This window comes from Schistocerca americana, chromosome 7 (genome assembly GCF_021461395.2).
Source record: "Schistocerca americana isolate TAMUIC-IGC-003095 chromosome 7, iqSchAmer2.1, whole genome shotgun sequence".
NCBI classification, from domain to species: Eukaryota; Metazoa; Arthropoda; class Insecta; order Orthoptera; family Acrididae; genus Schistocerca; species Schistocerca americana.
The window spans coordinates 157281793-157296730 of NC_060125.1; the positions used below are offsets into that span (position 1 = coordinate 157281793).

At 40.7% G+C, this 14938-nt stretch overlaps 1 protein-coding gene across 1 annotated transcript in view; it reads right to left on the reverse strand.

The window, feature by feature from the left end:
* Positions 1 to 6548: 6548 nt before the first annotated feature.
* LOC124622811 (luciferin 4-monooxygenase-like) overlaps positions 6549 to 14938 on the reverse strand; it is a 49133-nt gene continuing 40743 nt past the window's right edge. The window contains exons 7-8 of the mRNA XM_047148602.1: positions 9796 to 9961; positions 6549 to 6679 (exon numbers count right to left, since the gene is read on the reverse strand). Of these exons, the coding sequence (XP_047004558.1) occupies positions 6549 to 6679; positions 9796 to 9961 (297 nt within the window). The remainder of the gene's footprint in view (positions 6680 to 9795; positions 9962 to 14938) is intronic.

The following is a 14938-nucleotide window of genomic DNA, read 5'->3' on the forward strand; positions in this document are numbered from 1 at the left end:
GAAGAGGGTGGCTGTAAAAAATTCCACTTTAAAAACCATGTTGTTTGTAAAGGGAAACAATCGATGTTTTTCATCGACACTGGGCGTTGCATGAAGGACATGATGAGCAGTGTTTATCTGGGTGGATTCCAGCAAAAAACTGCAGAAAAGAAAATACTGTATTTGTCGAAACACCAGAGAACATGCGCCTGGCGATTCTTAGGAGGGACACACTGTTTGCATTTATTATTACCTATAGTACCATTATCGTTATTATTCTTTTGTTATTTAATTACTTACTAATTTTACAAGCTATTGATATGATAAAAATTTAAAGAACAAGTTTTCAATAAATTAACAATGTTTTCCAATAACCCAAGAAACTATTCTACATGTGTTTCGTACAACATTTTTTTTTTTTAGTTCTTGTTCATAAAAGTTTCATTCAGTATCTTTAGTTGGTATGTGACTGGACTAGAATGAATAACAGAATAAATCACGAAATTTCCTGTCGACCAATTCGCTGTCTATCCTTGTGATAGCTGAGAAGAGAGCTTCTGCCGACAGTGATTTAAGTTTAACAATGCCAGTTTGATACAAATATCTTTATATTTCGAAGCAAACCTGCAGTACTGAATTAACACTGTTTGTTTTTAAAGTTATCCTGAATGACAATGTAGCTTTGTACCAGCATTAAAACTAAGTTAGTATACATTTTCACTTTTCCCAACACTCAATAACTATGAATATAAAATGTTACACTGTCTGTTGGTATGTGTAATTTATTTTGCGTCCATTACTTTCAAAAAATGGTAAGAAGTGCTACAAAGTTAACCCGATTGACTAGAATTTTTGGCAGAGGCCACTGTAGCACTAAGTGGCTCAGTGTTTCTTCCCTCATATCGTTGATGACGCCGTTCCGTGAAATATCTAGAGCTCCTGGAGTGCTCAGGAACCATCGTCTCAATATAGTTTGGTACTGTGAAAACGAGGAATGGGACTCTTTGGCGTAAACGGTTGTCGCTATGTATTTCCCCCGTACTTGCAAGTGCACCATGTACACCATGGGCCAAGTTACGTGGAAGATAGGTATCCCGTGAGTATTATAGTGCTGACAGTATGAGCTTTGCCATTCGAGGGGGCATGCATTCGCTAGTGGTCAGCGTAAACCTGTCTGCCGTGTCGCTAGTGGAGGGAGAAAACTGAGGAATAGTGTTGTTTCGAATATTTTGTTTGAAATGGCTGAAGGCCACGGTTATCAGTGGTGTGCGAATGAGAAGATACATTTATTGTCCTGTACGACGTTTCGTCTAATCCTTAGTCTAGAATGACACTAACCAGAATGAAAAATAGCACTGTGAAATTGTTAGGGTTGAAATGCTTGTCAAATAAACGCTGACTGTATTTACGTACTTTGTTTCTTATTACTCAATAAACATAAACCATATGCATAGTACATACAATCTGTTAAACTGCAATGGACAATAATCAAATTGTACTAAAACGGACACACATCCACTGTTCTTAACTTCCTTGTTTATCTGTGTGTGTGTTCTCCCACTCTCCCTAAATTAAATAAATTCCATTTGTCTTTAATGAATCCTTTTCGCTATTTGAAGAAGACTGGCAATGGAAGCTTACATACTAAGCACTTGCATGGTCAAACAATGATTTTTTTAGTGTCTAAACAATTTATTAACATTTGGTTTACTAATCGTAACAAAAGTGCTAAAAGAAGTCGTTATCTTCTTCTGATCGTGAAAACTTTCTGTCGGCCGACACGGACTGATACTCCATTTCCAAGTAAGCATGAAAATAATATTTTCACAGGGTCTTAGAAGTGGTATTGTAGTCAACCCAGCCAGTCCCACTTTGTAATAAAGAATTTACATCCAGAGGCAGGTGATGAGTTCTATTTGGACTGAAGTGTTTAGGAAGCAAACTGACAAGAAATCAAGCTGCAGCCACCGATTGTGAACTCTTGTTGCAGGCTCAAGATCTACGAAAAAGGACGACAAAGTATAAATATTTTTTTACGAATTCTTTCATTTTTGTACTATTTTTCAGCCATAAGTAACTGTCTCTATTTAATTTAGCATTGCTCAAGGCGTCTACACCAACTAGTATGTAAACAGATATCTCATTACAGAGCTTTCTCGGTCGAGACTCTATAGCACAAGAGAGATGTGAGGTGCGGTGAGAGGGGAGGAGGGAGTGTTGCATTCTACTCGGGACTTAGGAACCGAGATTTCTACTTTAGGTATTGCTGACAGTGATTAACTAACAGATAAATTTATAATGCGTTTTCAGCTCTTTGAAAGACCGCTCAGTTATCTGTTAGTCAGAAGATGGGTGTTCTACAACACGCCGTTGAAAGGACATACAAATATTTTATTATTTACAGTGATTCTCAGTCCTCGATAATATGAAACACAAGTTGATGATCTATAAGGAGTGCCTAAGTAAGTGGTAAACGGTGTGTATTTGCACGATGCTAAAATGTCATCGGGCAGTGTCATCTGGAAGCATCTGAAATATGAAGCAGAAGCAAGATGTGCAATTTTATGTGTATGTACGAAATGCATAAAATGAGGAGAGCAAACACTCACCCAGGAACGGATATGTTAGTGATATACACTATCCACACAAAAATATGCGATACATGACAGTGGACATTACTATGGGTTGTGGCTACCCTCCGCCTTTATGATGGCTTGAACTCTCTTGGGAGCACTTTCAGTCAGGTGTCTGAATGTCTGTGGAGGGATGTCAGCGTATTCTACCTCAATATCATGGTATCTGGAGCTAAGTCGACTTTCTAATTCATCCCGTTACTCTGAACTGTCCAATCCATTGCAGGAATATTACTGGTCACAAACCATTGACTTGCGTATACTGCTTTATAACGGGAAGGATTGTCACGCTAATACACTACTGGCCATTAAAATTCCTACACCAAGAAGATTTGCAAATGATAAACGGGTATTCATTGAACAAATATATTATAGTAATACTGACATGTGATTACATTTTCACGCAATTTGGGTGCATAGATCCTGAGAAATCAGTACCCAGAACAACCAACTCTGGCTTTAATAACGGCCTTGATACGCCTGGGCATTGAGTCACTTGCATGGCGTGTACAGGTACAGCTGCCCATGCAGCGTCAACACGATACCACAGTTCATCAAGAGTAATGACTGGTGTATTGTGACGAGCCCGTTGCTCGGCCAACATTGACCAGATGTTTTCAATTGGCGAGAGATCTGAAGAATGTGCTGGCCAGGGCAGCAGTCGAACATTTTCTGTATCCAGAAAGGCCCGTACAGGACCTGCAACATGCGGTCGTGCGTTATCCTGCTGAAATGCAGGGTTCCGTAGAGATCGAATAAAGGGTAGTGCCACGGGTCGTAGCACATCTGAAATGTAACTTCCATTGTTCAAAGTGCTGTCAATGCGAACAAGAGGTGACCGAGACGTGTAACCAATGACACCCTATACCATCACGCCGGGTGATACGTCAGTATGGCGATGACGAATACACGCTTCCAATGAGCGTTCACTGCGATGTCGCCAAACACGGATGCGACCATTATGATGTTGTAAACAGAACCTGGATTCATCCGAAAAAATGACGTTTTGCCATTCGTGCACCCAGGTTCGTCGTTGAGGACACCATCGCAGGCGCTCTTGTCTGTGATGCAGCGTCAATGGTAACCGCAGCCATGGTCTCCGAGCTGATAGTCCATGCTGCTGCAAACGTCGTCGAACTGTTCGTGGAGATGGTTGTCGTCTTGCAAACGTCCCAGTCTGTTGACTCAGGGATTGAGACGTGGCTGCACGATCCGTTACAGCCATGCGGATAAGATGCCTGTCATTCCGACTGCTAGTGATACGAGGCCGTTGGGATCCAGCAAGGCGTTCCGTATTACCCTCCTGAACCCACCGATTCCATATTCTGCTAACAGTCATTGGATCTCGACCAATGCGAGCAGCAATGTCGCGATACGATAAACGGCTGTCACGATAGGCTACAATCCGACCTTTATCAAAGTCGGAAACGTGATGATACGCATTTCTCCTCCTTACACGACGCATCACAACAACGTTTCATCAGGCAACGCCGGTCAACTGCTGTTTGTGTATGAGAAATCGGTTGGAAATTTTCCTCATGTCAGCACGTTGTAGGTGTCGCCAACGGCGCCAGCCTGTGTGAATGCTCTGAAAAGCTAATCATTTGCATATCACAGCATCTTCTTCCTGTCGGTTAAATTTCGCATCTGTAGCTCGTCATCTTCGTGGTGTAGCAATTTTATTGGCCAGTAGTGTACAATCGTCGTCTCCGAACTGTTCCTCAACTGTACACAGTATACAATACTGTAAAATGTCTTCGTATCCTTCAGCATTTAGTGTTTTCGTAGGGCAATAAGAGAACCACACTAACGCCCCCATACCATAACAAGACCACCTTCTCCGTACTACACTGTTGGCGCTATACATGATTACAGGTAACGTTGTCCATCGGATTAGCACAAGATACAGCGTGTATACCTGGAAGGAGAAACAGCATTGGTCGTATTTTTTTGTTTTATTATCCGCAAAATCAATTTTCGGTCATTTAGTGACCATCCTTAGTGCTGTAATATACAATTTAAATTGGTAGGCACTGGTGTCAACAAGCCTAGAGCGATCAGTTTATGTGGTCGCTCTAAGCTTGTTGACACCAGTGCCTACCAATTTAAATTGTATAATACAGCACTAAGGATGGTCACCAAGTGACCGAAAATTGATTTTGCGGATAATAAAACAAAAAATACGACCAATGCTGTTTCTCCTTCCAAGTATATCCATTATCTGGTCGTGGTGCACAGAACACTCCATGGAGTCGCCAATCAATGAGATACAGCGTGATTCATCACTGAAAACCACTCCTTACCAGTCATCCACTGTCCTGTGGCGTTGCTCTTTACATCACCTCAAATAGTCGTTTAGCCCTGACTATAGGAATTTCTGGCTTACGAGATGTTGCTGGACCACTGCACCCCAGTCTTCTGAACTCCACATGGACAGTCATAGTGCTAGCTGGACTGATCGTAGTACTTTGGACCTCAGGATTAATTCCTTCCGCTAATTCCACGTCATTTTTTACCACCAACCTCCGTTATGCTCGACGGTCGATATCCATCAGTACACTAAGGTCTGGCTGGTCTTGATTCGGCTGTGGTTGTTCCTTAACTTTTCCACTTCACAGTCGACTTCGACAGCTTTAAAAGGATTGAAATGTCTGTGATGTATCTGTTACTCAGTTGATACCCAGTGACTCTTTTATGTTCGAAGTCACAAAGCTCTCCCGCCTGACACATTGTGCTATTACTGCTTCTCTGTTGTCAATACAATACTCCCCAACTCCTTTTGTACTAGCGGGCTAGCCTTTTGTGACATCTAGTGGTCAATGAAACACTATAAAGAGATGTACGAATACTTTTCATCAGATAATGTGTATTTAAGGCCATCCAGCAATAGCAGAGTAGTCATATTGGTACTGAAATGTGCAGTGGACAGAAATACTGGTAGAGATGGATATATTTCGTAAAACGTGAGACACAGAAATACTTGTAGAGATGGACGAATTTTGTAACACGTGATACAGATTATCTTGCTGTGTGCGTTGTGTACGGAATTGAAAATTTACTGAAACGAAGAAAAAGAATCAGACCAACAGAAAGGCAACTGCAAGAATGGTACCAAAAAGGAAAGAAAAAATCATTAAGTGACTATCAATAATATTTTTATTCGTAAATGACTACCACGCTTACAAAATAATTCGTTGTACAATATACCTACTAACAATAATGAGTGATTACTACTCATTTGTAACAATATGTTGATGATTATCACGTACACTACAAATTTCGTAGGAAATGCAAGATTTTTTTCGCAATTAACCTGAGCTTATTCACTTTTGTGAGAACGTCTACCGTTTTCTTCCAAATAAGAAGTTTCTCATATATTTTACTGCTATTCTTTGGTTACAAAGTAAATGAAACATACGTCTACAAGGAAAGGTGACTTTTTCTCATTCATATCATTGAAGACGTAAAAGAAAAATTATATTAAATGAAATGTTCTACTTTTAGATGAGTTCTGTTGCTTTTAGTTAAGTTAACCTGCTTTCAGCTCTCATTAATACAAATCTAAACGAAGCATCTAAAAATATTGGAAAGACATTATAGTTGAACAACAACAATTATATTCGAATAAAATTCGAATAAATAAAAAATGACAAAACGCCCGATACTATCAAAGAATGGTGCCCAACTACAAACAAAATGAGTCTCCTGCGCTAGTATGGCCCACTTCTAACTTCAAAGAGTATTATGACATTTTTCATACAGTAATAGTGGCTGCCACGGATACGGTCTGTGGCCCACCACAGTACCGTTTCATATGCTCGATTATGAGTTCCAGTAGACAGTCAGGGCTGTTAGTGGTTCAACCACGAGTGTCAGATCTCAGATACATGTGCAGTAGAGACACACCAAAGTACACTGCATAGACATGCAGTGTTTCTAATTTCCGCTCTCTTCCTTCTTGGCCAGTTCCCTCAAGATCCTCTTGCACACTTTTCCTGTCGAGGTCCTTGGGAGTTTCTCCAGAAAGACGACACCGCCGCGCAGTTTCTTGTGGTCGGAAACTTCAGCTGCAGCAAGCGAAAAACATTTCGTGATTTCTGAGGCTAATGTCACAACTAGATGAAACAGACAAAAAGCAAGACACTGACATACGCACAGAGGTGTTGCTGGTATAGACTTTCTAAATAAGAGGAACACCTGTCTTCTGGAACACAGTATTTTCATTCGGATGTTTCTGTGTCCGTTTGAGTCCCTCGAGAGAACGTACACACAACTTTGCAAATAAGTATCAGTGTGAATGATAACAGTTACAAAAAACACATCATTACTGGTGACATTGGCCTCCAGAAATTAACCCCTACTCTAAAGCATAATTTAATGCCTAATGACTCTTCTCTTACTTTGGGAGATAACCTCCGAGGCCATGGAGATGTAGTTATTTGACTGTTCAAGCAAATTGAAGCTGCTAGACTATTTATCTGCCACCGTGACGTCACCCATCCTTGCCAAATCCTACTGCGGATCAGCTCTTCATAGACTCTGGATGATGTCTCCCGCAAATGAAGACGGAACGTTAGACACTAAAATATGCACTAGAGCATGGCCCAACTCCCAGAAAACGCATCGCACCAAGGATGTAAAAAGCGGTCGTGGAAGACAATGATCCCAAGATCATCCTCGTTAACCACGAGTACAGAAAGTCAAAGAGAAACTACAAGGCGAAAGTTGTCTTAATCCTATACAAGTTAGTCAGAAGTCAATAAGCAACTTCATCTACCTAGTTTGGCTACCACCACGTACAATGAACACCCACGACAAAGAACCATCTCGAAAAATCTCACCTCTGCCAAGGAACATTAGCACGCAAATGGAGAAAGGACTAGAAAGCATGGTCTGACGAATAGTTTTGAGAAACAGATGTTGTCGAACGGCAGTTACATAGAGAGGAGAAAGAAAAACTGCAGCATTCATGACAGACCAGAGCTACTACTAAAACTGTCAAATGAAACCAGTTCCATTTCAGGCCAGAAATAAAATTGCTAGGGTTATATATGACGCTAAAGTTAGAAAATTACATACTTCTTCTAACGAAAGATAATGAAGACTGAAGTTTTAAAACACTTCTGAACGAAACCTATAGGTATCTCGGCACAAAATTTGGTTTACAGATGAGACAGAGTGAAACAAGAAGCAAAGAAGATACATAGAAACGATAAATAGTTATGAGTCAAGGGATAAAATTGAATAACATTTAGCAAAACTGACGGAACTATGCTATTAAGGAAGGCAGAGGCAGGCCACTCAATTCGGTGAAGCAATACAGTCAGATAGAGGTAAAGAGTAGATTACAACAGGAGTAGATGACGCAACAAAAGAGCTCTACTAGATAAACGTATTAACATGGAATTTCAGTTTATGCATCTTATAAGGAATGTTCTGAGGAGATCGACTGTTTTGTAAATTTATGAAATTATTTCTACTGCTTCAGTCACTCATTTACTAACATTTAATTAGCATGACGCGTTTCGACAGTATGTCGAAATCATCAGATTCATTCCAGTCACATATACATTACATTAATCTGAAGCATGATTGCGTGTACCCGCTGTGTATGCGAGTGACATTATGTAGGTATATAATTCTGTACAGAAAGAAACAGGTATTTTAGTGTGTACATGAAGTGACTTACGTGTTTAAAAATCATTTCATTAGTGTATTTACTCACATTTTTATTGGAAGTATAGGTGTCTGGCACACAAAGCACAGTGACAAACACGTCACTGTTTAACACTTTCCCATACAGATGTTTGCATTATTCGAAAGACTCTTAACTGCTAAGATAAATAAGTTTCAATTGCTGAGGTAGTAACACAGAGTGTATTTGTAACGACTTACGTGTAGCTGAGTTTATGTCACTGCACAAACCTCCTCATTAATTATCTTACCCTTAAATCTAATTTTCAAAATCCTTCTAAAGCACCACAACTCAAACTCTTCAGTTCTTTTCTTTTCTGATTTTTCCACAGTCATTGATCCACTACCTGCTGTGCTCTAAGCCGACATTCTCAGAAATTTCTTCCTCAAATTAAGGCCAATGTTTCACATTAGTAGATTTATTTTGGCTACTGATGTCGTCTTTGTCTGTGCTAATCTGTTTTTTATGTCCTCTTTGCTTCGTAGCGATGTGTTATTTTGCTTCCAAAATACACGAATCTCTTAACTTCGTGTGCTTCGTGGTCGTCACTGTTGATGTTAGGTTTATCGCTAACCTCATTTGTGCTACTGCTCATTACATTCGCGCTTCTTCGGTTTCCTCTCAATCCATATTCTGTATTCATTAGACTGTAGATTTCATTCAACACGTCCCGTAGTTTTCTTCACTTTCACTGAAGACAGCAGTGTCATTAGCGAATCTTATCCTTTATATCCTTTCACCCTGAATTTTAATGCCACTCTTTTTTTTCCTTTATTTCCGTCATTGCTTCTTCGATGTATAGACTGAACAGTACGGGCGAAAGATTACATCCGTGTCTTACACCCTTTTTGGTCCAAGCGCTTCGGTATTTCGGTGACTATAGTTTTCCGAAAGTCTAATGGCATATCCCCAGGCTCATAGATACGATGGTTCCTTTGAAACGCATAGCCGGTTTCCTTCGCAATCCTTCTCTAATCCGAACTTGTGCCCCATCCCTTATGTCCCTACAGCCGGAAGGAAGCTACATTCTAATCTACATTCTTTTCTTTTCAGAGATTCGAAAGATCAGCGTGAATAGGTTGTCACTTTCCCCAACGATATCAAAACTGTGAAGAAATGCTATCTTTCCCTTCTGCCTTATTTGCAAGTTTTCAAAAGCTATATTAAACTCTGACTCTAATGCTGGAACCCGTATGTGTTCCGTATCGCCTTCCCGTTCTTCTTTAAACACGATATCAGGCCACTCCTCACTCTAGTAGAGGTCTCCAATGCACTCTTTCCACCTATTCGGCCTCTACTTTCTGCTAACAGTGAGAGAAAGATTACGACACGCAAATAGTCAAGATATCCAAAAGATAGTGCCTATACAGAAACAATGTCAGATTTAGATGAAGATGGAAAGCACTCGCCACCCATAATTCTATAACTCAAGCGTGATGGACAACAAAGAGGACGCAACAACGTTATAGCGACTGTGAGCCTACCCACCGTTGACAAAGTTTGCCAGTTCCTCCGCAGAGACCTGTTCCCCTGACTTCAGGGCGACGTAGGCCCTGGGCAGCTCTGCAGCCAGAGGGTCCGGCACGCCGACCACCGCAGCCTCCAGTACGGCCGGGTGCTTGTACAGCAGACCCTCCAGAAGCACCGACGAAACCTGGAAGAACACGTACACAACCACTGGCGGTCAGTACTCGTAATAAGATTTGCTAAGCTAATTGTTTAATCGGGGCTCCACATTGCACAGCTGTCCAGTGTGAGAACAGGCACTTGCAGCTGGCTGCAGAACAATGCTACTGCCGCAAACGTACGTTTCGCTATAAGACAGCGAAGATTAGAGAACAGAAATTAGGGTTCGTACTGAGGCATACAGACAGTTGTTTCTTTCCTCTCTGCGAGTGTAATAGTTGAAGGAAATGGCTGGTGGTACCTGGAACTCACTGCCATACATCATACAGTGGTTTACGAAGAATATATGTAGATCTAGATGCAAATATGATTGTAATAAGTAATTGCAGTTAATTAGAGGGAAGAAGCGAATGTGGGTACGAGGATTGGAACTTTAATAGTGGCAACTATTTATTTACAGCTCGTACAAAATAAATACGTGTTTCAAAGTTTTACTGACCTTCAAAAGTAGCCACCAGCGTAGTGTATAAACCGTTGCCAGCGATGTGGAAATCGTAGGATACTCTTAGCAGTGCCAGTTGTGTCGACAGTTCGAGCGGCGCGGTCTACTGCCAGACGAATTTGTAACAGTTCTGAAACGAATGCTGTGAAGTGTTTCCTTCAGTTTAGAAATCGAGTTGAACTTACGAGCGCTTAAGTCAGGGGAGTGCAGTAGGTTGTATAGCACTTTTTAGCCCCATTAGTCAAACAAATCAGTAATAGCTTGCACTGTACGTGCTTGAGCATTGTCTTGCAAAATGATTGTCAGGTCCTGCAGAAAGTGTTCATTTTTCGAACACAGCCTACGTCCAGCTTAGAGATAGAAGTTATGACACTTCCTGCAGGACCTGACAATCAGTTTGCAGGGCAATGCTCAAGCACGTACAGTGCAAGCTGTTACTGATTTGTTTGACTGATGGGGCTGCTGAGTGGTATACCACCTACTGCACTCCCCTGACTTAAGCCCTCGTTAGTTCAACTCGATTTCTAAACTGAAGGAAACACTTCACAACATTCGCTTCAGAACTGTTACAAATTTGTCGGAAAATAGACCACGCCGCTCGAAGTGTCAACACAACTTTCACTGCTAAGAGTATCCTACGACTTCCACATCGCTGGCAACGGGTTATACACAATGTTGGTGACTACTCAGAAGGTCAGTAAAACTTAGATACACGTATCTATTTTGTACGAGCTGTAAATAAATAGTTGCCACTATTAAGTTGAGCAGCTGGAGTAGCCGAGCAGTTCTAGGTGCTATAATCTGGAACAGCGCAACCGCTACGGTCGCTGGTTCGAATCCTGCCTCGGGCATGGATGTGTGTGATGTCCTTAGGTTAGTCAGGTTTAAGTAGTTCTAAGTTCTAGGGGACTGATGACCTCAGAAGTTAAGTCCCATGGTGCTCAGATCCGTTTGAACCACTTTTAAGTTGCAGCCCTTGTATTCGTCGCCTAAGATCTTCACGCACTGGGGAAAGAACAACCTGGATGACGGCTGCGAGGAAGGGGGAGGCACAGAACTACGGACAGCAACACAGACACCATAATTCGCTGCTGACGGGAAAAAAAGCTTGTAGATTGTAACTAACAAATCTGCCTGTTTTTTTATTTGTGTTCATTTCTGACTGACGCCTTTTTATAGAGTCGGTGCATAAGTTCATGGCCTTTTTCCATAACTTTAATAAACACCACAGACACACATAACAGCGACTTTAGCTATCAATAATACATATACTCTCCTTCACTGTTTACAACATACTGCTAACGCTGGAGAAACTTTTCGATTCTGCAACTGCAGAAATCGCGTGCTTTTGAGGTGAAGATATAGTCGAGCCAATGTTCGGAGCGCATTTTGATGCGGAACAAAGCTCCTTGAAGGTTGTTCGATAGTGAGTGGAGAAGGTGAAAATTTGAGGCCACAAGATCAGGACATCACACACATCCACGCCCGAGGCAGGATTCGAATCTGCGACCGTAGCGGTCGCGCGGTTCCAAACTGAAGTGCCTAGAACCGCTCGGCCACACCGGCCGGCTGGAGTAGCATCACTTCGTGCAGTCTTACTGGTCGTTGTTCCTGGACTGCGTCTGCAGGACGTCTCAGTTGTTGACAATAAATGTCAGCAATGATGGTTATATCTCGGACAACCAAAGCACTTAGTAGTACACCACACCATGGCTGTTCCATCAGGTGGATAACACTATCTTTCGTGGATGCGCGCATGTCTCTGTGCGTGGAGTTGCTTCTTTGTTTGGGCTCAGCCGTTGCTTTCTTTTCCTTATGTTGACATAAAGACACCATTTCTCGTCACCAGTAACGATACGGAATAGGAATGGTCGGTGTTGTTCACGAGCCAATAAAATCACGGGCAAGCAGAGATACACATACAGCTACCCGCTGATTCATGTGATTTCGACTTAGAGCATTTGGTACCTATACACCCGATTTTTGAACCTTCCACATTGGATGTAAACGTCGCACGACGATGGAATGATCATTTTCCAGTTATAGAATACACTGACGTTGTTTACTGTGGATTAACTCGCTTAAACGATTTTCATCAAACCCCCAAGGTCCTCCTGAACTTGAAGGGTCACCTATGTCAAAATGATACTCCTCAAAACGAGAAACCAATTTTCTTACCATCCAGTGGCACTATCCTCATACACGGCAGAAATGTTTCTTGCTGCCTCCGCTACTGTCACTCCTTTATTAAAATCAAACAAAAGAATACGTCGTAAATATTCCGATTTCTCCACTTGGAACGCCATTTTCTAACATCTATAGCTCCACTATCTCCAAATGGCAAAACGACAACGTTTTAATCCAAATGACAACAGTTAACTTCAAATAAAATGGCAATCAGTAAATAAACCAGTAACAACCGAAATACCAGAATACAAAACAAAAACGCTACAGTGTGTGAAGTTTCTTTTTATTGGTGATTGCTCCATCAGGCTAGGGCCAGTCTTTATTCTGATTTGGGTTCGGACTATTAAATGATTTTCTTGACTCACACATGGAGCTGCGGAACTTGCTTTTCGTAGCGAGTTAAACTTTTCATACGCTGTCAGATATTAAATTCAGAGCCCCAGGCGTCAATATTGTGCCGCAGCATTAACATTTTCACGGGATTTTTATGCAAGACTCCTAAAGGAGCTGGTTCGCTCGAAAGAAAAACTTTTAAATTTTTACGATACACTCGGGAAATGAAGGATGAATTCCCTCTGTTAAACTCAGTCGTTCAGTGCAGTAGTAGAAGCGCCACAAGCACAATGTGTGACTCATTTTGCAAAATCGCTTGTTCAGTTTTTGGTATGAGCAATTTTTTTTTACTTTTACTTACGCATTAATCATCCAATATTAATTAACAAAATATTGATAATATTCTATATTAATTAAGACATATAAATGATAATTAACAAATATAGCATCATATATTTTGATAAGAAGGATAACTTTTATATTTGTTATTCCCAATTTCAAGCATTCAAAATGAATTAGAATTTGGCACAAAAATGCGAAAAATAAAATATGAAATAAATACTTCTTCATTTCCAGAAACTCAACAGTATTACTGATAAATACAATATGATAATATAACTTTTATATTCTGGCTGTATATGCCACTGCATGTAACTTATGGCGTAAGCGCCACCTGCCTTTTTGACGTATGTATCTACGTTATTGTTCCTAAGGCTCCCACAATGTCATAACGGGAGTGTTAAATGCTTTCCTTTCATTTATTGTCACTCTATCTAAGGACGCAATTAATATGGATATTTTACATGTTGCTTCAGTACGCCAATCGGCACATAGTTCCTTGAGGTATGACAGCTAATACAGCACCTAGGGTTAGTTGGCATAGATGCAAACTTGTACGTAAAGTATTTTTTGGGTTACCTAGACACGTATTTACTCAATGTGTCCAATGTGAATTTTTAGCCACATACAACAGAATCTCCCCTAGAACTGCACGAAGCAATAGAAAAATCAGAAACGAAAATCTACGCCAATTGGCCCTAGTCTTCTCTACCATTTCCTGTAGCAAATGTGATACAGACAAGAGAGAGATTGAGTCAATAATTAAATCAATGAAGACTAAGGACTCTCATGGTTATGATGGAGTGTCTAGCAGAATATTAAAGTACTGTGCTGCACATGTTAGCCCTGTATTTAGCCATATTTGTAATTTTTCCTTTAGGAATGGTCAGTTTCCTGAACGATTAAAGTACTCAGTAGTAAAGCCGCTTTATAAAAAGGGAGAAACGGATAAAGTAGATAATTTCAGACCTATTTCTATGCCATCAGTGTTTGCAAAAGTTATTGAAGAGGCTGTGTATGTAAGGATAATTGATCTTTTATATCATATGATTTGCTATCAAATGTACCGTTTGGCTTTAGAAGTCGTTTAACAACTGAAAATGCTATATTCTCTTTTCTCTGTGAGGTACTGGATGGGCTAAACAAAAAGTTTCGAACGCTTGGCGTATTTTTTGATTTAACTAAGGCATTTGATTGTGTTGATCACAAGATATTGCTCCAGAAGTAGGAACATTACGGAATACGGGGAGTAGCTCACAGTTGGATCACCTCTTACTTTAGCAACACGCAGCGAAAGGTCATTATTCACAATGTTGATAATGGGTGTGATGTGGGATCTGAGTGGGGTACTGTCAAGTGGGGAGGTGCCCCAGGGATCAGTGTTGGGGCCACTCCTGTTCCTTATTTATATAAATGATATGCCCTCTACTATTACGCATAACTCTAAAATATTTCTGTTTGCTGACGACACTAGCTTGGTAGTAAAGGATGTTGTGTGCAACATTGGCTCGGTTTCAAATAGTGCAGTACATGACCTCAGTTCATGCCTTCTACAAAATAAACTAACGTTAAATCACAGTAAGACTCAGTTTTTACAGTTTCTAACACACAATTCAATAAAACCTGACATTTTAATTTCACAGA